Source organism: Neoarius graeffei, chromosome 6, assembly GCF_027579695.1.
Source record: "Neoarius graeffei isolate fNeoGra1 chromosome 6, fNeoGra1.pri, whole genome shotgun sequence".
Lineage (NCBI taxonomy): Eukaryota > Metazoa > Chordata > Actinopteri > Siluriformes > Ariidae > Neoarius > Neoarius graeffei.
Window position 1 is genome coordinate 56,771,263 of NC_083574.1, and position 25,629 is coordinate 56,796,891.

General features: G+C 40.9%; 1 protein-coding gene across 1 annotated transcript in view; it reads left to right on the top strand.

The window, feature by feature from the left end:
* The first annotated feature begins 222 nt into the window (after positions 1–222).
* Positions 223–25,629, top strand: part of cftr (CF transmembrane conductance regulator) — a 67,785-nt gene continuing 42,378 nt past the window's right edge. Inside the window, 11 exon segments of the mRNA XM_060922968.1 lie at positions 223–275; positions 3,710–3,820; positions 7,185–7,296; positions 7,801–8,016; positions 8,145–8,234; positions 14,969–15,132; positions 15,580–15,705; positions 16,016–16,262; positions 16,788–16,880; positions 22,354–22,527; positions 22,705–22,896. Coding sequence (XP_060778951.1) covers positions 223–275; positions 3,710–3,820; positions 7,185–7,296; positions 7,801–8,016; positions 8,145–8,234; positions 14,969–15,132; positions 15,580–15,705; positions 16,016–16,262; positions 16,788–16,880; positions 22,354–22,527; positions 22,705–22,896 — 1,578 coding nt within the window.

Here is a 25,629-nt window from a genome sequence, read left to right on the forward strand (position 1 = left end):
TGAATCTGAACAGTGTGAGCTCTCTAATAGCGCACTGAATCTGAACAGTGTGAGCTCTCTAATAGCGCACTGACTCTCTAATAGCGCACTGAATCTGAACAGTGTGAGCTCTCTAATAGCGCACTGAATCTGAAAGTGCACAGCTGTGAAAGGGGATTCCTCATGTCTAAGCAGCAAGGCTTCCATGTTTAGCAGAGGCGCTCCTGGGCTTCTTCTTTTAGGATGCAGAGATCACCTGTGGATGATGCCGGCTTCCTCTCGAGATACTTTTTCTGGTAAGGTCCAGCTGGAGTGTTCACATAGCAGCACAAAGTGTCGAGTTACTGTAATGCATAAATCTATCTATCTATCTATCTATCTATCTATCTATCTATCTATCTATCTATCTATCTATCTATCTATCTATCTATCTATCTATCTATCTATTTGTCGGTATCTATCTGTCTGTCTGTCTGTCTGTCTGTCTGTCTGTCTATCTATCTATCTATCTATCTATTTGTCGGTATCTATCTATCTATCTATCTATCTATCTATCTATCTATCTATCTATCTATCTATCTATCTATTTGTCGGTATCTATCTATCTATCTATCTATCTATCTATCTATCTATCTATCTATCTATCTATCTATCTATCTATTTGTCAGTATCTATCTATCTATCTATCTATCTATCTATCTATCTATCTGTCTGTCTGTCTGTCTGTCTGTCTGTCTGTCTCTATCTATCTGTCTGTCTGTCTGTCTGTCTGTCTGTCTGTCTGTATCTATCTATCTATCTATCTATCTATCTATCTATCTATCTATCTATCTATCTATCTATCTATCTATCTGTCTGTCTGTCTGTCTGTCTGTCTGTCTGTCTGTCTATCTATCTATCTATCTATCTATCTATCTATCTATCTATCTATCTATCAATCTATCTATCTATTTTAGTTATCTCCACTCTAACACTGTTGCTCTTTCTACACTCTCAGAAAACAAAAAAACCCCAAAAACTATCCACTCAATAGTCCATTGTTTTTAACATTAGTGTGTATCATTTTGACCTCAGAAGTTACATGTGGTGCAGCTTTGAAACTTTCCTCAGACATGCCATCATTTTTAAACACCTAAAACTACAATATATCCACATTTCCAGGTGAAACATATTTTGCAATATTAAACAAAGTCAAACAGTTTCTAGATCACAATTCACCCCGGATTCTTTACTGTTCCCTGGTTTCACCTTATTTAAGTTACTGTGCAGAGGTATGGGGCAATAATTACAAAAATACAATATATTCATTATATTCATTCTCCAAAAAAGAGCAATAAGGATTATACACAAGGCTGGTTATCAGGATCATACAAATATATTATTCTTACAGTCAGAAATACTGAAATTTGCAGATCTGGTGGACTATCAAACGGCACAAATCTTATTCAAAGCAAACAATAATCAACTACCACATAATATTCAAAAACTGTTCACTGAAAGAGAAAGGAGTTATAATTTAAGGGGTTTATTTAAAGTTAAAAATTATAGGGTGCGCACAACCAAGAAAAGTTTTTGTATTTCTGTTTGTGGGGTGAAGCAGTGGAACAGTGTGAATGAGGAGCTCAAGGGATGTCCAGACATGAAGCAGTTTAAAAAGATGTACAAAAATTTGATTTTCGCAAGGTATAAGGATGAAGGGGATTAATCATAACTGGCTGTTTACTGTGTATTTTTTTTAATTTTGTTCTTTTTTGAGTCATCGTCTGTTTGTTTTGTTTTTATCTTGTTCTTCTCCATTGTGAGCGTGGTATTAGTAGTAAACTTATGTGTAGACATATGGATATACATATATAATTAATTATATGATATAGTCATAGAGAATTGATATCTGAATAGTTAAAGTAATAAGTAATATACAGTGTATGTATGTATGTGTATATATATGTATATATATGTGTATATACATGTGTGTATATACACTACCGTTCAAAAGTTTGGGGTCACTTTGAAATGTCCTTATTTTTGAAAGAAAAGCACTGTTCTTTTCAATGAAGATCACTTTAAACTAATCAGAAATCCACTCTATACATTGCTAATGTGGTAAATGACTATTCTAGCTGCAAATGTCTGGTTTTTGGTGCAATATCTCCATAGGTGTATAGAGGCCCATTTCCAGCAACTCTCCCTCCAGTGTTCTAATGGTACAATGTGTTTGCTCATTGCCTCAGAAGGCTAATGGATGATTAGAAAACCCTTGTACAATCATGTTAGCACAGCTGAAAACAGTTGAGCTCTTTAGAGAAGCTATAAAACTGACCTTCCTTTGAGCAGATTGAGTTTCTGGAGCATCACATTTGTGGGGTCGATTAAATGCTCAAAATGGCCAGAAAAATGTCTTGACTATATTTTCTATTCATTTTACAACTTATGGTGGGAAATAAAAGTGTGACTTTTCATGGAAAACACAAAATTGTCTGGATGACCCCAAACTTTTGAACGGTAGTATATATATATATATATATATATATATATATATATATATATATATATATATATATATATATATATATATATAAGGAAGCTAGATAATCAATTTATATTGACTAAAGAAGAGGGATGGGATTAAATAAGTTTTTACTTCAGCCCACTCCTTTTCGGACATGTAAACTCAAAACTGCTTAGTTCGTCCTTGTTTGTATTTTTGTTTTGTTTTGTTTTGTTTTGATTTTAATATTATATTATTATTACCTATATTATTTATGGTTTATTTTCTAATTTAGTGGCTTTTTACGTGTTCTTGTTGCAAATGCTGTTTTGCTTTTCTTGTTTTCTGCTTATTTATTCATTGTTTGTTTACATGTTCAAAATAAACTATCATCATCAAACATAACAAAAAAACAAGGAAAGGTACAGTTTAGGACTATTTCTTTTTCTCATCTCATCTCATCATCTCTAGCCGCTTTATCCTGTTCTACAGGGTCGCAGGCAAGCTGGAGCCTATCCCAGCTGACTATGGGCGAGAGGCGGGGTACACCCTGGACAAGTCGCCAGGTCATCACAGGGCTGACACATAGACACAGACAACCATTCACACTCACATTCACACCTACGGTCAATTTAGAGTCACCAGTTAACCTAACCTGCATGTCTTTGGACTGTGGGGGAAACCGGAGCACCCGGAGGAAACCCACACGGACACGGGGAGAACATGCAAACTCCGCACAGAAAGGCCCTCGCCGGCCACAGGACTCGAACCCGGACCTTCTTGCTGTGAGGCGACAGCGCTAACCACTACACCACCGTGCCGCCCCTATTTCTTTTCTTTTTCTTTTTTTTCTTAATTATTCTCATCAGGAAGAAATTTCCCACCTCTTTGTTCGCATCCATATCAAAAACCTTAAATCTTTTCACATTCAAATAACGACATTATCATTAACCCACACTAAACTAGACATGATATGAGTCTTTTAAGAAACATGGTGCACAGAGGAATTCCCAAACTTGTGTCAAAACTTGTGTTTAACTAGACCTACGGTCTAATGATCTAACCTCACTATTAATTTGACACTTTCGTCTTGCTGAAAGGGTGAAAAAAAAAATACTGTAACAGCTTTTGGGTTTAACGTCTGAATGACCTAACCTCACTGAAGCAGCTGTGTAATTCTGAATAATGATGATATTCATGCAAGAAACTGGTGTGAAAAATAGCGCTTTTCTGGTTGTTTTACAGGTGGACAAGCCCTCTTATGCGAAAGGGTTTTAGGGAAAAGCTGAAGCCATCAGATGTTTATCAGACTCCGTCACAGGATGCTGCAGATGTGCTTGCAGAACGTCTGGAAAAGTTTGTATTCTCAACACACCATGCTAGGTTATTTCAATACTGGGGAAATCCAAACGTGCAATGCATATATTATTTGTAGATTACTCACTATGTGTAGCATGTGTTCAACACCTTCATATCCAATCTTCAGTGACATAAACCACAACTTTCATGCATGAGAGCACAGGTAATTGGATCAAGCACAGGTTGAATAGTGTATATAAACTTATCTGGAAAAATAAATGTGTACTAAGAGGACAAAAATGTGATTTCATGGCGCAAACAAATGTTTGTTACTGGGGTAGGTCCTTAAACATCCAGAGGAACAAAATTGTAGCAGAACATTATTCACGTACATTACTGGACCTTATAAAACACTGTTGTACCATTGAGGGTACATGTACGATGGTTGAAAGTTTCAGGCATAGTGGTGCAACAGACAGCATTGCCACCTCACAACTTCAGGGCTCCTAGCTTGGTCCTGAGCTTGGGGTTATCATATGTGTGGAATTAAAAAAAAAAAAAAGATGTGTTTTTGGAAGTTTTATCAGGAAAACTTTTAATCACAAAAGTGCTCCTTTTATTTTAAACAAATTGCTATTAAGGCACTTCGATTTTAAAAAGCTGGGCTGCCAACTCTCACGCAATGAGCGTGAGACACACGCATTTGCTTGTCTTCACACGCTCACACGCCATACCTCCGATTTCTCACGCTAGAAAAAAATCTAGTTTATCTATCTGATCTAGGTTACTCATTGCGTCGCGCCAACCACTTGCGATTGATCAATTATGCCTTACGCACGGCTAAACAGGCAGAGAGGTGTTCCCTTCTGTACACACTCCCCTATGGTAGGTGGAGCATCTAATGATGCTGCACTCGCCGGAAGTTGGATAATTGCCTACCGTCAATTTAGAGGAAGAGGAGAGAGAAGAAGATATCCGAGTTGAAGACGGGTGTCTCAGACAGGTTTGTATATATGCACGCCAATGTGTGGTGTTACTGGCGTAATTATGAACTTATATAAAGTTTCTTAATCGTTTTAGCCTATAAGTGTTGTGAGAATATTTAATGCCATATCGAGAGCTGTGTACTAGGCATGCTAAATCATTATAGGCCTCCTGCCGTGCCACAGCCTCTATCTTCCCCAACAAGCAGCACGGGAGAGCACCTCCTTAGCACACGTTTATTAAGGCGCATTTTTAGTTTGTTTACTGTATGTTATCATACTTTATGACTTTATTTGAAGCCATACTGGAAATATTGTAAAATAAAGCAAGTAAGAGATAATATTACAAATGCAAGAAGAGCCATTAGCCACCATACCTATTGTTTATTTACAGGGTATTTATTTTTAATTATTTATGATGTATGTAATTGCTCAGTTACAGTAAATAGAGCATGGTCACCTGTAATATCAAAGGACTTGAACTTGTGAATAATTAAAAAAAAAAGACAGAGAACAATATACTGAGGAGACAGGGTTTCAAAGAGGGCAAGACAGGTAGAGAATATTTGTCAGATAACAGGCCCTGACGAATGCTCTATTACTAATAAGGAACATAGATAAGGAATAAATTAATAAGAAATATATTAATATAGGGGCGGCACGGTGGTGTAGTGGTTAGCGCTGTCGCCTCACAGCAAGAAGGTCCGGGTTCGAGCCCCATGGCCGGTGAGGGCCTTTCTGTGCGGAGTTTGCATGTTCTCCCCGTGTCCGCGTGGGTTTCCTCCGGGTGCTCCGGTTTCCCCCACAGTGCAAAGACATGCAGGTTAGGTTAACTGGTGACTCTAAATTGACCGTAGGTGTGAGTGTGAATGGTTGTCTGTGTCTATGTGTCAGCCCTGTGATGACCTGGTGACTTGTCCAGGGTGTACCCCGCCTTTCGCCCGTAGTCAGCTGGGATAGGCTCCAGCTTGCCTGTGACCCTGTAGAACAGGATAAAGTGGCTAGAGATAATGAGATGAGATATTAATATAGCTTATTTAAGTATGACCAAAATTTTTAAGCCCAACTTTGTGTGCACATTCCCACCTATGGCCAAGGTTCAGCTTTTTGTGTTTCAATACTGTTCAAACTTAATCATTTTAATGTTTCTTGTAGCACATGCACATTTTGCTTACTGTTTAAGCATTTTATTTGTTCTTTTGCTGTTGATATTTTTCCCCATGCCAATCTTCTGCTGAACCCAGTGGTGGGGAAAGCCCTTAAATGCATAATGAATAGTCAGTGAGGGACAATCTTATTTTTTGCAACAGTTATTAAAAACTTAACATTTAGTTTCAATTCAGAAGGTGTTTAGGCTTAGCTGATGAAATATTTTCAAACATTAACTTGCCTTTAAATCTGAAACACAGGTCTATAGGGCTACAGGAACATTGGCAGTCATCTGTAGTTTTCTAGTGTGGGGGCTTTTAAGCCAAAACTTGGTGCTTTTGTTGGCCATGAGCTGAAGGCCTGGCAAGTCAGGGTGTGTAAGAATGTAGGTATGGCACAGCAGGCCACTCCAAAAATCCACCAGAATGCAGGAACATCTACTAAATCCAAAATCCCCCCCCCCCCCCCCCCCCATTGTCCATCTCCAGCTGGACGACCCACAAACAAAACACCAGAATGCAGGGGGACAAGTGAATATCAAACTGAATACAAAATTCCCACTTACTGCGTGGTGTGCGGAAAAATTTTGCCATCGAGACCCCCCCCCCAAAAAAATCTCACTCCAAGGAATTTTGAAAAGTTGGCAGCCCTGTAAAAAGGGGTTTTGTGAGAAATATTATTCTGTTACTTGTTGCAACGTTTAGTGTCGAGGTGCTGTTTCATTCAGTGTTGGGGTGAAAGACTGGAGGTGTGACTCAAAACTTAAACATGACTGTATTTACAGCATGAGAAGATCTACTAACAGGACACGTTTCTCCAGTTCCTATTGTCTGCCCCAGAAGTCTAAAAGCTTAAATGTCATGCCTTTGAGTCAAAGTATTAATGTGGTGTTTCAGGGTAACAGGGTAAATGCCACTGTGCTTCTTCCAGTCAACCCCCCTTGCACAGCATCACCAACATGTTTGCTTGGGTTGGGGTGCCAATTTAATGGGCATCAAACATGACCTTTAAAAGTGCCAGGCCCCTAGTGGGTGATAAATGGTGTGCAGTATTTTTAAGTCCTCAAACACTCATGTCTTCTGGGAATTTGAACTTTTTGTGCAATGAAGAGCTTGGAGCAGTCTCCTGTTTGTGAAGGGCTCTTTGCCTTGTTTAATAAGTGAGCAAAATCACCGTGGTTATATACAAGTGTCCTAAACAATGTGGACTCCACCATTTTTACAGTGAATGGGAGGATGTGGGGAGTTGTTTAATTATTCCTTTTGGGCTTGCTTTATCTTCTCACACAGAGAATGGGACAGAGAAGTTATATCTGCGAAGAAAAAACCCAGTCTTTTACGAGCACTTTCCCGATGCTTCATTCGACCCTTCATATTATTTGGAATCCTCCTTTATTTTGGGGTAAGTGTCTAAAAATCAGATTATGTGAGAATTCGTACTTAATGTTATATGCCCTGTCACTTTCTGCCTTTATCTGAAATACAGCAACTTGTGTATATGCTACTACATGTGCTAAAACAAAAAGGACTAGAAGTCTGAATGCATTTGCATATTATGAGTGCTAGTTTATGGCTGGCAACCTGCCGCTTCTCTGTGGTTATGTCAGAGTAGTCAGGCTATTGATGGTGCAGCTCACAGCCAAGTGTGAATCTGTTCATGTGTTTGACATTAACTTCAATGGGTTGATCCTCCTGTTGCCATTGGTCATGTAGAAAATGCCACACTTCGTGTAAAGGTGCAGTAGCCATTTATTCACTGTTCAGCATATAATGATGTGTGTATTCTGGTAGAGTATTCACTCCAAATGCCCTGTGTGTAAATCAGAGTTTGTGTTATATTGTCTAATTGTTTACTGTAGAAGTATTTTGTGGCTAGCTATCCCATGTTCCCATTTTTCTTGTGCAGGAAGCCACAAAAACTGTGCAGCCACAGCTCCTGGGCCGAATCATCGCCTCATTCGACCCTCACCATGAGCCAGAGAGAGAACAGGGCTACTTCCTGGCCCTAGGCCTAGGCCTGCTGTTTATCACCCGCTTCCTCCTTCTGCAGCCCGCCATGTTTGGGCTGCACCACCTGGGCATGCAGATCCGCATTGCCCTTTTCAACTTAATTTATAAAAAGGTTTGCTGCAGTAACCTCAAATGTCCTCGAATATCAATTTGTATTTTGGATATGCTGGTTCATTATTGTGAAGAAAGTATGCTGTTAGGTTAAAGACTAAAAAATGTTTCTTTATTCTTGGTCCTAAGACACTAAAGCTGTCCAGCAGGGTGTTGGACAAAATCAGTACAGGGGAGCTGATCAGCCTGATGTCAGCCAACCTGGGCAAGTTTGATCAGGCAAGTACAAGTAGCATTTGTTTCTGTTTATACAGTACCCTCCACGATTATTAGCACCCCTTGTAAAGATTAGTAAAAAGGGTTAGAAAAAATCCACCTTTTGGTGAAGTAGCTTCATCTGACACTGAAAAAATGAGAAAAATTCAAACTTTAATTGAAAGAAATTTATTCAGAAAAAAACAAAAACAAATCATGATTATTGGACTCCTGGAAATGATAGTGAACACAATGTAACTAAAGCATGATTCCCATTTAAACTGTACATTTTTGAGTTGACTGGAGTGTGTAGGAACTTTCTAGCTGTAATCCACAACTTCTTGATTAACCGCTTGATTAACTGGTGTGCAAATACGAGGTGACACAGAGACCAAATTCCCTTAGTCATCCATCAACACGGGAAAGATAAGAGAACACACAAACCAAATGAGGGAGAAGTGTGTTGACCTTCATAAGTCAGGGAATGGTTATAAAAAAAAAAAAGAAAAGCCACTCGCCTGAAAATGTCAATTTCTACTGTTAGGGCAATAATTAAAAAGTGGACACCAACTGGAAGTGTTACAAACCTACCTGGAAGAGGACCCAAGTTTATTTTGTACAGTGAGGATGATGGTAAGAGAGGCCAAAAAAAAAAAAAATCCCCAAGGATCACTTTTGGTGAATTACTAGCAAACGTAAAATCTTAGCATTTCCAAGTCTCCAAAACCACCATCAGACTCTGCCTCCATACCAACAGATTATTTGGAAGGTATGCCAGAAAAAAGCCTTTTCTGTCGGTTAACCACAAATGTAAGCACCTGAAGTTTGTGAAACACTACTACAACTTTGACTGGAACTGTGTTCTATGGTCAAATGAAACAAAAATGGAGCTTTTTGGCAATAAACACTCATGGTGGGTTTGGCGTATAAAGAAGGATGGCTATAATAAAAAGAACCCGATCCCAACTGTAAAATATGGTGTAAGTTCTGTGAAGTTCTGGGGCTGTTTTCCCTCCAAAAGCCCTGGAAACCTTGTTTGGGTACATGGCATCATGGACTCCATGAAATACCAGGACATTTTTAATCAAAATCTGGCTGCCTCTGTGAGGAAACTAAAACTGGGTCATCATTGGATCTTCCAGCAGGTCAGTGATCTGAAGCATATGTCCAAATCAACACAAAAATGGCTAACTGATCACAGAATCAAGCTTCTGCCGTGGCCATCTCAGTCCACTGAAAACCTGTGGGGTGAGCTGAAGAGGAGAGAGCACAAGAGAGGGTCTAGGACCCTGGATGATCTGGAGAGATTGTATAAAGAGGAATGGTCTCAGATGCTCTGCTCTGTATCTCCAACCTTCTAAAGGAAGTACGAGAATCAGTGCTGTTGGCAAAGGGAGGTTGTATAAAGTATTAAATACAGGGGTGCCAATAATAGTGGCACATGTGATTTTGTTGAAAATAATTATTTCTTGATGAGGGATTTGTTTTTCTCTGAATAAATTTATTTCAATTATAAAAGTTGGGTTTTTCTATTTATTTATTTATTTATTTATATTTTCAGTGTGAGATGAAGCAACTTCAACAAATGGTGGATTTTTTTTCTAACCCTTTTTTAATCTTTACAAGGAGTGACGATGATCATGGAGGACACTGAATACAGTGGGGCAAAAAAGTATTTAGTCAGCCACCAATTGTGCAAGTTCTCCCACTTAAAAAGATGAGAGAGGCCTGTAATTTTCATCATAGGTACCCTTCAACTATGAGAGACAGAATGGGGGGAAAGAATCCAGGAAATCACATTGTAGGATTTTTAATGAATTAACTGGTAAATTCCTCGGTAAAATAAGTATTTGGTCACCTACAAACAAGCAAGATTTCTGGCTCTCACAGACCTGTAACTTCTTCTTTAAGAGGCTCCTCTGTCCTCCACTCGTTACCTGTATTAATGGCACCTGTTTGAACTCGTTATCAGTATAAAAGACACCTGTCCACAACCTCAAACAGTCACACTCCAAACTCCACTATGGCCAAGACCAAAGAGCTGTCAAAGGACACCAGAAACAAAATTGTAGACCTGCACCAGGCTGGGAAGACTGAATCTGCAATAGGTAAGCAGCTTGGTGTGAAGAAATCAACTGTGGGGGCAATTATTAGAAAATGGAAGACATACAAGACCACTGATAATCTCCCTCGATCTGGGGCTCCAAGCAAGATCTCACCCCGTGGGGTCAAAATGATCACAAGAACGGTGAGCAAAAATCCCAGAACCACATGGGGGGACCTAGTGAATGACCTGCAGAGAGCTGGGACCAATGTAACAAAGGCTACCATCAGTAACACACTACACCACCAGGGACTCAAATCCTGCAGTGCCAGATGTGTCCCCCTGCTTAAGCCAGTACATGTCCAGGCCCGTCTGAAGTTTGCTAGAGAACATTTGGATGATCCAGAAGAGGATTGGGAGAATGTCATATGGTCAGATGAAACCAAAATAGAACTTTTTGGTAAAAACTCAACTTGCGTTTGGAGGAGAAAGAATGCTGAGTTGCATCCAAAGAACACCATACCTACTGTGAAGCATGGGGGTGGAAATATCATGCTTTGGGGCTGTTTTTCTGCAAAGGGACCAGGACGACTGATCCGTGTAAAGGAAAGAATGAATGGGGCCATGTATCGTGAGATTTTGAGTGAAAACCTCCTTCCATCAGCAAGGGCATTGAAGATGAAACGTGGCTGGGTCTTTCAGCATAACAATGATCCCAAACACACCACCCGGGCAACAAAGGAGTGGCTTCGTAAGAAGCATTTCAAGGTCCTGGAGTGGCCTAGCCAGTCTCCAGATCTCAACCCCATAGAAAATCTTTGGAGGGAGTTGAAAGTCCGTGTTGCCCAGCGACAGCCCCAAAACATCACTGCTCTAGAGGAGATCTGCATGGAGGAATGGGCCAAAATACCAGCAACAGTGTGTGAAAACCTTGTGAAGACTTACAGAAAACGTTTGACCTCTGTCATTACCAACAAAGGGTATATCACAAAGTATTGAGATGGACTTTTGTTATTGACCAAATACTTATTTTCCACCATAATTTGCAAATAAATTCTTTAAAAATCAGACAATGTGATTTTCTGGATTTTTTTTCCTCATTTTGTCTCTCATAGTTGAGGTATACCTATGATGAAAATTACAGGCCTCTCTCATCTTTTTAAGTGGGAGAACTTGCACAATTGGTGACTGACTAAATACTTTTTTGCCTCACTGTATATTGGACACTGTCTGTACATCTCATCTCATCTCATTATCTCTAGCCGCTTTATCCTGTTCTACAGGGTTGCAGGCAAGCTGGAGCCTATCCCAGCTGACTACGGGCGAAAGGCGGGGTACACCCTGGACAAGTCGCCAGGTCATCACAGGGCTGACACATGTTCCTGAAACTGATATTTAGTGACATTTTACACTTATACAATCACTTTAGGACATGCAGGTTAGGTTAACTGGTGGCTCTAAATTGACCGTAGGTGTGAGTGTGAATGGTTGTCTGTGTCTATGTGTCAGCCCTGTGATGACCTGGTGACTTGTCCAGGGTGTACCCCGCCTTTCGCCCGTAGTCAGCTGGGATAGGCTCCAGCTTGCCTGTGACCCTGTAGAACAGGATAAAGCGGCTACAGATAATGAGATGAGATACAATCACTTTAGTGCACTACTTCACTGTCGTCAACAACTAACACGCACTTTGACACTCAAAAGCTTCTTTTTCTATTTGAAAGTCAATAGGTAAAGTGTTTTTATATCAGAGTTTGGTGTGATAGTTGAGCATCACTGTGCAAGTAAAGCAAAGGAGGTTGAGTTTTAGAACCCTTCAGGAAAGTTGAGCCAGGGTGATGAATTTTGATGCACCTTGCAAGTTCTCTAAGGCAATTATCACCTGTATTAAATGTGGTAGGTGTGAAACTTTTTGTCTCAGAGACCACACACAAATTGTGACTTTTTAATGTGTGGTTCTGAGGGAGCCCAAACATCCCACCGTTCCCCTAACAGCCACTCAGACCTGTCCTTGCTTGTGTGTATTTGTGTGTCTAAAAGGTAAATGTGTTGCACTAAGGTGCATTGTGAAGTGTAGATTAATTTTGTGGCAGCCAGCAAAATGAAATATTTTCAAATGGACTATTTTACTTCTGTTCATAATATTCCTGGTCATGTGACCATTATACAGTTTGACTGTTTAAACTGCTATTGCACTTCATAGACTATTATGCTGTTACCTATTACCTATCTGCTTCATTTCTCGTGGCACATAAGACCTTCACAGAGTCTCTCCACTTCTCCTGATTAGCCGCCGCAGCCTGCACCTCATCCCGTGTTCTCCAACCTGCCACTTTCCTCTCTTTTTCTAAAGTGTGCCTCCAAGTGGTCTTGGGCCGTCCTCTCTTTCGTTTCCCCTTCAGCGCCCAGGTCATTGCTATATTACAGTGGCTCTCCTGTTCCTGTCTTAGTATGTGGCCGATCATCTTCTGCCTTTGTGATTTTTACTTCTTCGCTCAGCGGCTTCATATCACTTTTCCTCAGTAACTCTTCCCGTGCTAACATGATCCTGCCATTGGATTTGTAGAGTTTTTTGCAGGTACTTATTTTGAAACACGTCCATTGCCTTGTCATCTCCCTTATTCATCTTCCACCCATATAACAAGACTGGCACTACCAGGGTCTTATACAGACTGTTATGCACTTATCAAATAAATGCAGTGAACAAGGAATTATATTGCATAATACTGTCCAATTATTTCCTTCTTTCTTGAACTTGAACTGTGTTTTCATCATACTCCTGTTAAATTTGAATGCATTCTATTCTGCTGCTCTCTTATTTTTGCCAGTGAAACTGTATATGTAACTCATTTGTATATGTGTGAAATTATATAACATACAGTGTCTTGCAAAAGTATTCATCCCTCTTGGTGTTTGTCCTTTTTTTAAAGATTTTTTTTGGGCCTTTTTCACCTTTATTGGATAGGACAGTGTAGAGACAGGAAATGAGCAGGAGAGAGAGATGGGGAGGGATCGGGACATGACCTCGGGTCGGAATCGAACCCGGGTCCCCGGATTTATGGTATGGCGCCTTATCCACCTGAGCCACGACGCCCCTGTGTTTGTCCTTTTTTGTCACATTACAAGATAGAATTAAAATGGATTTTTGGGGGATTAGCACTATTTGATTTACACAACATGCCTACAACTTTGAAGGTGCAAATTGTTGTTTTATTGTGACACAAACAATAATTAAGATGAAAAAACAGAAATCTGGAGTGTCCATGGGCATTCACCTCCTTTCATATGAAACCCCTAAATAAGAGCTGCTCCAACCAATTCACTTCATAAGTCACATAATTAGTTGATTAAGATCCACCTGTATGCAATCAAAGTGTCACATGATCTGTCACATGATGTCTGTATAAATCCACCTGTTCTGGAAGGACCCTGACTCTGCAACACTACTAAGCAAGCAACATGAAAACCAAGGAGCCTCCAAACAGGTCAGAGACAAAGTTGTGAAGTATGGATCAGGGTTGGGTTATAAAATTTTTCCCAAACTTTGAATATCCCACGGAGCACCATTAAATCCATTATAGCAAAATGGAAAGAACATGTCACCATGACAAACCTGACAAGAGAAGGCCACCCACCAAAACTCACAGACTGGGCAAAGAGGGCATTAATCAGAGATGCAACACAGACACCAAAGATAACACTGAAGGAGCTGCAAAGATCCACAGCAGAGATACTCCTATGGAGTATCTGTCCATAGGACCACTTTAAGCCGTATACTCCACAGAGTGGGGCTTTATGGAAAAGTGGCCAGAAAAATGTAATTGCTTAAGAAAACACGTTTGGAGTTTGCCCAACAGCATGTGGCAGACTCCCCAAACACATGGAAGAAGATTCTCTGGTCAGATGAGACAAAAATTGATCTTTTTGGCCATCATGGGAAATGCCATGTGTAGCGCAAACCCAACACCCTGAGAACACCATTCCTACAGTGAAGCATGGTGGTGGCAGCATCATGCTGTGGGGATGTTTTTCATCTGCAGGGACAAGAAAGCTGGTCAGGACTGAAGGAAAGATGGATGGCACTAAATACAGGGCAATTCTGAAGGAAAACCTGTTTGAGTCATCCAGAGGTTTCAGACTGGGACGAAGGTTCACTTTCCAGCAGGACAATGACCCTAAACATACTGCTAAAGCTACACTGGAGTGGTTTAAAGGGAAACATTTAAATGTCTTGGAATGGCCTAATCAAAACCCAGACCTTAATCCAATGGAGAATCTGTGGCATAACTTGAAGATTGCTGTACACCAACGCAACCCATCTAACTTGAAGGAGTTGGAGCAGTTTTGCCTTGAGGAACGGGCAAAAATCCCAGTGGCTAGATGTGCTAAGCTAATAGAGACATACCCCAAGAGACTTGCAGCTGTAATTGCAGCAAAAGGTGGCTCTACAAACTATTGACTTCGCTGTGAATACTTATGCACACTCCAGATTTCTGTTTTTTCATCTTAATGTGTCACAATAAAACAACAATTTTTACCTTTAAAGTGGTAGGCATGTTGTGTAAATCAAATGGTGCTAACGCCCCCAAAAATCCATTTTAATTCCAGCTTGTAATGTGACAAAACAGGACAAACACCAAGGGGGATGAATACTTTTGCAAGACACTGTACCTGACGGTATGCTGAAAATTAACCAGAAACTGTGTTTGCTGTACAGAGCCTGGGAATGGCCCACTTTGTATGGATTTCTCCTTTGCAGTGTATCCTGTGTGTGGGACTAATTTGGGAGCTCATAGAATTCAACAGCTTCTGTACCCTTGCTGCAATCTCCCTGCTGGGGGTCATCCAGGCCTGTCTTTGTCATAAAATGGGACCTTACAAGTACGTTTTCACCGAGTTAGTTTGTAGTATTATATTATATAGTACAATATTTGTAGTATTGCATAGATTTGTGCTTTGGATTTGTACATTTTTTTCCTATTATCTCATTATTTCACTCCCACCAAAAACCACATTCCACCTGAGTCTGATGCTGGGTGGGCCTTTTGATGAGTTAGAACAGGTAGCTAAGATCTTGTGTTCTAATCAGGGCCTTGGTTTACTTTGTGCTTTTAAGAAATGTAAACATAGCTGGGAAGAGCTGGTGCGGGCATCTTTTCAGCTATGTTCAATTCAGGCAACATGTTTTGTGTATTTACAATTACATCTGTATTTCCAATGTGAGGTATTCTTTCAAGTTCAATCTCTGTGCCCAGCCAGATGACCAAAAAAAAAAAATTGATCCTCTCCATCCTGAATGTATTCTCTCTTCTTGTCTTTTTAAACAAGAGCACAAAAGGTACTGCTTACTAATAAGCGTCTTGCCCTGACCTCGGAGATTATGGAGAATCTGCACTCAGTGAAAGCCTATGGCTGGGAGGAGATCATGGAGACCATCATCAGGAATATCAGACAGTAAGACAAAATGTGACCAAAACAGTATTTCCTGCACTGCAAAAAAAAAAGATGCATTAGAATTTGAAAATGCCCTGCAAGCAAGAAACTTACTCTTTCCCTGAGATACAGTTTCAACCTTTGTTTATTACAGTTGTTTTTTTTTTTTGCTCTGCATCCACTGCCTTTGTACATTTATTTTCAGTTGTGAAAATTGTGACGCGATGGCTCATTTCCTATTAAACAGGATGCTAGGTCTCTTTTGGGTTTTATTCAGTGAATTTAGAGTTCAACAGAATTTTAAGGCAATTTGTTTTGCTTTCAACTTCAGGGATGAGGTCAAGCTGACCAGGAAGATCGGCTCTCTGCGCTACTTCTACAGCTCTGCCTACTTTTTTTCTGCTATTTGGGTGATCATGGCAGCAGTGGTGCCCCAAGCTCTCACCACAGGCATCACTATACGACGCATCTTTACTACTCTGTCCTACTGCATGGTGCTGCGCATGACTGTCACTCGCCAGTTGCCTGCTTCCATCCAGATGTGGTACGACACCATCAGGCTTATCTGGAAAATTGAGGTAAAGAATTTTCCATCTAATATGGCATGTGTGTCAAGCTCAATTAGCCATGGTTTACTTGTGGCATGGTTGGTATGAGCAGCATTGGTTTATGGTTATTGTTTGAGACCTAAATTATGAGATGTTGTGGAATTGAAATATCAGAGAAGTAAGCACTTATTTTCAATATGCACAGAGAAGGGACAGTTCTAAACATTTCTGCAGTGATTCCAAGGCCCAGTGAAACTGATAAAAGCTGGCTTAGCTTGGTACGTCTAACAATAAATTTTCAAACGTGCCTAAACTGGCATCTGTTTTTCACACCACAACGCTTTAACCAAAAAGACATGAACTGTTGTGCTGTGGTCCAGCACTGCTCAAAACTGCACAGCATGGCAGATTCTTTGTATCATTGTGTAACTGTTTGTACTGTCCTGAAACAAGGCCCAAGGTAACTGCTTCTATCTCAGACTGTATCCAAAACTATGCCTCAAAACATATTTACTTTTCTTTGTTGTTTTTTTCTTCCCCCACTGTGGCTTTTAGGATTTTCTTAGCAAAGAAGAATACAAACTGATGGAGTATGACCTCAGCATTACAGACATGGAACTTGAAAATATCACCGCTTCCTGGGATGAGGTAGTCTTTTCAGCGAACTGTTCTCTCCATCTGAAAATTTAAAAACACTAATATTTTGGGGGCCCTGTAAGCTTTGAATTTCATAAATTATTCTGGAAATTTAAAAAGAAGTGGAAATACTTTGGAAACCCAAATAATTTGGAAACGGTTTTATGGCAAAATCAGACATTTATTAAAGCTTGATGTGTTATTTTACACATGCTTTTGTCTCATCTCATCTCATCATCTCTAGCCGCTTTATCCTGTTCTACAGGGTCGCAAGCAAGCTGGAGCCTATCCCCGCTGACTACGGGCGAAAGGCGGGGTACACCCTGGACAAGTCGCCAGGTCATCACAGGGCTGACACATAGACACAGACAACCATTCACACTCACATTCACACCTACGGTCAATTTAGAGTCACCAGTTAACCTAACCTGCATGTCTTTGGACTGTCGGGGAAACCGGAGCACCCGGAGGAAACCCACACGGACACGGGGAGAACATGCAAACTCCACACAGAAAGGCCCTCGCCGGCCACGGGGCTCGAACCCGGACCTTCTTGCTGTGAGGCGACAGCGCTAACCACTACACCACCGTGCCGCCCACATGCTTTTGTAATGGAAAAAAAAAAGGTTGTTTGAGTGGCAGTCTGGATGTTGGGGGTGTACTTCTCAGACTGTGCGAGCAGATCCTCACTGAACCTCAGCCTTTAAATGGTGGGAAGAGACGGTTAATTGCTGTGTCCTTTTGTCAGCTGTTTTCTTGTTTCATTTGAATAAGAAATGCATGCAGATATTAATCAGTGAGCTGCTGTCCAACACAGCCTGACAAAAGTCAATGATTAAGCCGGAGTCACACCCACTTCTCTATTCCAGGGTAGTTCTCACGCGTCCACTCCAGCGAGACTGCACAGAGCAATAGTACAAGCTTTTTGTGTGCTTTTGTAGGATGTCTGTCCTTGCCTGTGACAAAAAAAAAAGAAACAAACAGTTCAGTCTACCCGTAACTAAGACAAATGATTGTACTTAACATGATCTTTTTACAGTTGGTGTAACAATTATGTTATATTTGTCATATAACCATTTAGTATAAATACACAAGTGATTATAGAAAATCGTGCGTGCTGATCGGTTGAGAAATTCGGACTACTTCTCGATAATCACCTTGAGCGACTTGTCAAAATGGCTGCCAATTGCTTTGGGAAGAAGAATGAGAAGTTATGAATGAAAATACTCTACCTAAAAGCACTAAAGATGCTCCGAAGTTTGGTCTAAAACTATTCAAAGGTAAGGTGGAATTGTGATTTATTTTATCTATTTCAAAACAAAATATTTTATGTGAGTCGGCATAGATAAGTGACACAAGTCTGCACGCACCTTTATTGCATTTGCATGCTGCTTTGGGAGTTTAAAGTAAATGATTTTTTAAATACAATTAAACAATTTTTTTTAAATAATCACCTGTGTATTTATACTAAAACCCACCTCAGGCTCAGGGAATATCTAAGAATAATAACCTCGACTTCATCTTGGTTATTATTCACTGATATTCACTTCACCTTCAGCGAATAATTGTTAAATAACACAGTCATGGGTTTGGATAGGAGCTTTAACTAGTTAGTAAAGGTCATTTACCAGTCCTGGTCATGGCATGCTGTGAGTCATTTTAACAGCCTATGAAAAGCAAATTCGGCTGGTTTTATTTACAGTAAAAGCAATCTCTGTCAGCTGGACACAGACTTATAATAATCACAAAGATACTATAGACCCTTTTCACTCACGTGACCTTCGTAAGCGCGACCGCCATTTTGGACATGAAGAAATAACGGTTTATGGCACAGACCCTTTCGGTTCTCGCTCATCTAGCTGCTACAATGACTGCTTAGACTGCAACAATAATACCTAACACACATTTAAGTATCCGTCGTAAAGACGTGAAACTCGTCGAGTGATGAGTGTGTTCATTGATAAGCTAACACAATCTAAAAGTAGACATACCATCACACTGCCCTGGCGCTGTGTACAGTTAGGGTGACCAGACGTCCCGGTTTTACCGGGACAGTCCCGATTTGGGGTCGTGTGTCCCGAGTCCCGACAAAAGTCTGTCGGGACACGGATATGTCCCGGTTTTCGCCAGTCGCGACATTTGCGACTGAGCAGTGTGGGAATCATTAGCGGAGAAATGTCTGCATTTACTATTTTGATGAATGGACAGGAATCGCAAACTTTCCTGGTTACTGGCCCTGTGGCATGGGTGTTTATTTAGCCACATTACTCCAGACAACAGAACGGGTTGCCATGCAACAATAAAATAAACATTAACTGGCGCGAATGTTCTTTGTCTAGCAGCAGTAATGCCGCAGCAATTATGCCGGAAAGAAAATGTACCTTTTCCAAAGATTTACAGGGCACCTACCCCTTCCTCCGAGAGGTGCAGAACAATGCGCACGAAGCCTACTGCACACACTGTAAAGGCCTCTGCATGCTCTTGCGACAAGGCTTTCGCAGACAGCTTTTCGCAGACAGTTGTAATTTATCGTTGAGTGGGGAGTAATAGACGTGCGCGATGTTATTCACCGCCACAATGCAAGGGGGCGCGAAGTCGCGAAATCGCTAGGAGTAGTTGGTGGGTGTGGTTAGTGGAGTGTTTATCCTCCGGTTACTTATAATGACTAGAACCGGAGTCGTATAGATGTACGTACTTCCTCGATCAACCGCTCTTCGTGCTGCTCCATCTTCGCTCGTGTTTTAAAAACGGCGGTAGTGAAAACAAAACAAACCGGGAAAGCAGGGAAGCGGAAGTGCGTGTACAGCGGATGTAGAGTGGACCAATCAGAGCCCTCTCGTCTGCGACGCTGTCTGCGAGGCTTCTGCGGTGGTCACAATTTTTGGGAGGTGCTCGCAGAGCGTCTGCGAGGGGGGGCTACGCAGACGCCATCTGCGACGCCATCTGCGACGCCATCTGCGAGGACTACGTTGTCAGCATAAATTGGCCTTTACTGCCCCCTGGCCCTGTGGCATGGGTGTTTATTTAGCCACATTATTCCAGACAACAGAACGTGTTGCCATGCAACAATAAAATAAACATTAACTGGCGCGAATGTTCTTTGTCTAGCAGCAGTAATGCTGCAGCAATTATGCTGAAAAGAAAATGTACCTTTTCCAAAGATTTACAGGGCACCTACCCCTTCCTCTGAGAGGTGCAGAACAATGCGCACGAAGCCTACTGCACACACTGTAAGTGCTTTGTTCTTGTACTGAGTTGGGCAGCCTATGCTGCAAATGCTGTGCGCTCCTGTGGGGGCTTTCCTCGGGCTGTCGCCCCTCTCCTCCTTTACTGCTGTTTTGTTTGAGTGTGTATTTAGGGAAGCCGCGAGAGGCCCTTCATATAATCTTTTTTTATTCACCTTGTTATCCCGAGATAATGACATAATTAATTCAGGATCTCGAGAAAACAACACAACTAATTTGAGATCTTGAGAAAACAAAACAATTATTTCATGATCTCAGCTGGATCACTGTATCTCCGTGGGTAGAGACGAAGCCGGGCCAGTCTTCTGCAGAGGTGCCGCGAACTAATTTTGAAATTATCCCTTATTAAAAGACTTGATGCAATCTCTCCCTGTGTCAACCCCTGATCAAAATATTGCCTTATTAGGTGATCGATTATTCTAGACATTCTAATGACCAAAGTTGCGTCTGTACAGAATGAGAAATAGCCCCAAAGTCAGCATATCACAAGTCTCTTGGCGTACCTGAATGAACCATTTCTCAGCTGTTTACTCGAGATCATGAAATAATTTTGTTTTCTCGAGATCTCAGAATAACGGTTTTGTTTTCTCAAGATCTCGAATTAGTTGTGGTGTTTTCTTGAGATCTTGAATTAATTATGTCATTATCTCGGGATAACAAGGTGAATAAAAAAAAAAAAGGATTCTGTTTAACATTCTGACAGTTTGGCCATATTGCTGTGTTGAACAGCTTGTTGCACCTTCCATTAAAGTGTTCACTTTTGTACACATTTTCTTGCTTTATTCATTCAGTTGTGGGGAATGGTTAGTAAGGTTGATTCTGACCTAGGCTATGTTGAGGTCACATATCTACTTTTTAAGTTCATGCTATAGTGCATACAATTTTAGAGCTATAGCCTACATGTGCATATGCATTCTTCTTGGTGTTCTTACAAACAGGTGAAATAAATCAGTTTAAATTTGGCCTATGGACATAGCCTAGCCTATTCTCAGCCATTACAAAATCTGTTGTCTGACCATAATTTAACTGATCTGTATACCACTATGCTACTAGATAACAAAATGCCTGTTTGTTTTATTTCATGTGAGATGTTGATAAATGTGAGCTTCAACAAAATAAGAGCACCTCTCTGAGTGTCACGTTTATGTAAAAAAAAAAAAAAAGTGTGCGTGCACGAGCATGGTCGCGCGCAAAAGTGTCCCGGTTTCAGACTAGGGAAATCTGGTCACCCTATGTACAGTTTACCTTCTATGGTTTGTGCACTCACTATTTGCCATTACTTTCTCCAACCCAGTGTTCGAACTATGCCAATATTTTCGGGGGGTCCCTTTTTTTCCCTTGGGGGGGTGCTTGCGCTCGTCTCAGAGCGCAGATCTCCAAACACATGAGAAGCCTATCTTACGCACATCACGCGGACTCCACACCTCCACACACGCATCGCGTCTGAAGTCATAACTCATCAGGGGAAACCGTGTCCGCATTGGCATGTTCAAAAAACAACCTCGCGTCAACAATGATACCACACGCAAGAAAAAAAAAAACAGTCAGGCTACTCAACACATCTGATCCACAGCAGCACCAAAGCATCACTGGAAATCAGGTCAACAACCAATCTTCCATTTCAACACGCGTCAACAAACAAATGGCACCACAAACATGAACGAATCAGTCAGGCTACCGATTCCAAACCCACAGCAGACGAATAATTAAATGCATCCTTAAAGCAGAATCGACCACAAAGGAAGTCTGTTGGCACACTTCCTTTCTACTAGTTTGTGTCCCCAACCTGGCAGCAGCAGTCGTTGTCATATCGGTTTATTTTATCTTTGATGTAAACAAAACACTTCGGATATGCAAATGCTTCCCGTTACACACAATTGCTATGTCAATAAACATCATTTTGCCAATATTTTAGAGACCATCCATCTTCTCCGTCGGTCAGCATCTGTCGGGATCCGATAAAATGATAAATCTTGCCTTGTGTGTTGATGGTTACTACATCCAGGTGCACAACAATATAATGGCATGATGGAAGTCTTGCTGAAAGTAAAAACTTTCTTTGATGGCTATATTCCTTTTGATGCTTCGCCGTCGTTCCTCGTTGTTGGCTATGGTAGACTACTGGTAGTACATGTCCAAAATGGCGGCCGCGTTTGTCGTGACGTCACGTGAAAAGGGTCCATAGGGACATGTAACAGTATAGGGGTGTGCTGTGTTTGAGAGACTCTCTGTTATGGCAGGGTATTGGTGAGCTCTTTGAGAAGATTAAGCAAGAGAGCAAAGCAAATGGCTATTCAAATGGAGATGGACTCTTCTTCACCAACCTCTACGTAACACCCGTGCTTAGGAATATCAGCTTACACTTGGAGAAAGGTGAAATGTTGGCAGTGGCTGGATCCACAGGATGCGGAAAGGTAAGATTATACTCATAAATTATCTTTTTAACTTAAATATTCTAAGTAAGACACTCAATACTTTATGCAGAGAAAGAAACACTACACCTATTTCCTGAGTGTTCTATTGCCTGAGGTTACCAAGTAAATCACCTCAATCTTTGACCTGTCCTATACCCTATACTTCGGTTTGGGTAGAGCTCCCTGTTAATGACTATCCTGGGCGAGCTGGTCCCTTCCTCAGGAAAAATCCGACACAGTGGCCGTGTCTCCTACTCCTCCCAGACTGCCTGGATCATGCCTGGCACCATCCGAGACAACATCCTGTTCGGGCTAACCTATGAAGAATACCGCTATAGCAGAGTGGTTAAAGCATGCCAGCTAGAGGAGGTAATTTATAACTTTTGATGAACTCACTTAGTTTTATTGTTCTGTCTTTTTATTTCTCTTACTCCCACTATTCCTCCCTGTGTCTGTTATACAGTGGATATAAAAAGTGTACACACCCTGTTAAAATTATAGGTTTTTCTGATGTAAAAAAATGAGACCATGATAAATAATTTCAAAACTTTTCCAACCTTTAATGTGACCTATAACCTGTACAATTCAATTGAAAAACAAACAAATCGGTTCAGGGGAAAAATAAAAAAAATTTAAAAACGTGCAATAAGCTGGTTGCATAAGTGTGCACACCCTTAAATTAATATTTTGTTGAAGCACTTTTTGATTTAATTACAGCATTCAGTCTTTTTGGGTTCACACCTACCATCAGTTAAAATGACTCTGATTAACCCCAAATAAAGTTCAGACATTTACTCCGTTGCATCCTCCAGCAAAAGCCAGGGTTCACAGAGAGCTTACAAAGCATCAAAGGGGTCTCATTGCTGAAAGCTATCAGTCAGGAGAAGGGTACAAAAACATTTCCACGGCATTAGATATACCATGGAAACTTTCAAGAAAAAACTAAAAACTTATTTGTTTAATCAAAGATAACCATTTGACATCGTTGATCGATATTTTTAGATACAGTGAATATGTATTTTAATACAACATATTTTTACATATCATATTATCTCTATTTTGTAAGAGCATTGAGATTTACATGGAATGCGCTCAGGAAATTTTTATTATTATTATTATTATTATTATTATTATGGAGCACAGTGAAGACAGTCATCAAGAAGTGGGGAAAATATGGGACAACAGTGACATTACCGAGAACTGGACGTCCCTCCAAAATTGATGAAAAGACAAGATGAAAACTGGTCAGGGAGGCCGCCGAGAGGCCGACAGCAACACTGAAGGAGCTGCAGGAATTTCTGGCAAGTACTGGTTGTGTTCTACATGTGACAACAATCTCCCGTATTCTCCGTATGTCTGGACTATGAGGTAGGGTCAAAGAAAAAACATCCAGGCCTGGCTAAATTTTGCAAAAAAAAACAAAAAAACCATCAACTCTCCCAAAAGCATGTGGGAAAATGTATTATGGTCTGATGAAACCAAGGTTGAACTTTTTGGCCACAATTCCAGAAGGTATGTTTGGCGCAAAAATAACACTGCATCACCAAAAGAACACCATACCCACGGTGAAGCATGGTGGTGGCAGCATCACGTTTTGGGGTTGTTTTTCTTCAGCTGGAACAGGGGCTTTAGTCAAGATGGAGGGAATTATGAACAGTTCTAAATACCAGTCAATTTTGGCCCAAAACCTTCAGGTGTCTGCTAGAAAGATGAAGATGAAGAGGAATTTTATCTTTCAGCACAACAATGACCCCCCCAAAAAGTTTTGGAACGGCCCAGCCAGAGCCCAGACCTAAATCCAATTGAAAATCTGTGGGGTGACCAGAAGAGGGCTGTGCACAAGAGATGCCCTCGCAATCTGACAGATTTGGAGCGCTTTTGCAAGGAAAAGTGGACAAATATTGGCAAGTCTAGATGTGGTAGGTTGCTAGACTCCGACCCAGAAAGACTGAATGCTGTAATTAAATCAAAAAGTGCTTCAACAAAGTATTATTTTAAGGGTGTGCACACCTATGCAACCAGCTTATTGTACATTTTTTATTTTTTACATTTTTCCCCCTAACAGATTTGTTTGTTTTTCAATTGAATTGTACAGGTCATAGGTCACATTAAAGGTGGGAAAATTTTTGAAATTATTTATCGTGGTCTCATTTTTTTTATATCAGACAAGCCTATCACTTTAACGGGGTGTGTACACTTTTTATATCCACTGTACCTGCTCGTAATTCTCTTTTTGAACCTCCCACTTTCTATTTGGTTACGTTTTTTTTTTAAAGCCTTCACTCTCTGTCTGTCTCTCTCTCTCACCCTGTCTCACTAATCTCATGCTACTCAGAATGTTCAGCTGGCAGTTGAACTGAGAATCTTTGGTAGATACAGTGCTGCATTACTGTGTCATATTACCCAGTATGGCTCACCCCCTCACCTGCAATCTCTTGATACCAAAACAGCCAATCATATGCAGCCAACAGGCATGATGAGTGACAGCGCCCCAGTTTAATCGCGTCTCTTGTGAAAAGATGCTCACAGATCTGAAATGCTTCATAAACTGCATAGTCATATTATGTTCTTGACAAGCTGCTTATCTCACATCAAAAATTTTGTGACAGTCACAACCAACTTTGCTTTAAAAAAAGAAACAGTTCATTGTGTTTTATCTCATCTCATCTCATTATCTCTAGCCGCTTTATCCTGTTCTACAGGGTCGCAGGCAAGCTGGAGCCTATCCCAGCTGACTACGGGCGAAAGGTGGGGTACACCCTGGACAAGTCGCCAGGCCATCACAGGGCTGACACATAGACACAGACAACCATTCACACTCACATTCACACCTACGGTCAATTTAGAGTCACCAGTTAACCTAACCTGCATGTCTTTGGACTGTGGGGGAAACCGGAGCACCCGGAGGAAACCCACGCGGACACGGGGAGAACATGCAAACTCCGCACAGAAAGGCCCTCGCCGGCCACGGGGCTTGAACCCGGACCTTCTTGCTGTGAGGCGGCAGTGCTAACCACTACACCACCGTGCCGCCCCATTGTGTTTTATTCTTTTTATTAAAGTATTATAATTCTGGAAGAGCAAGAAATTTGCTAATACTAT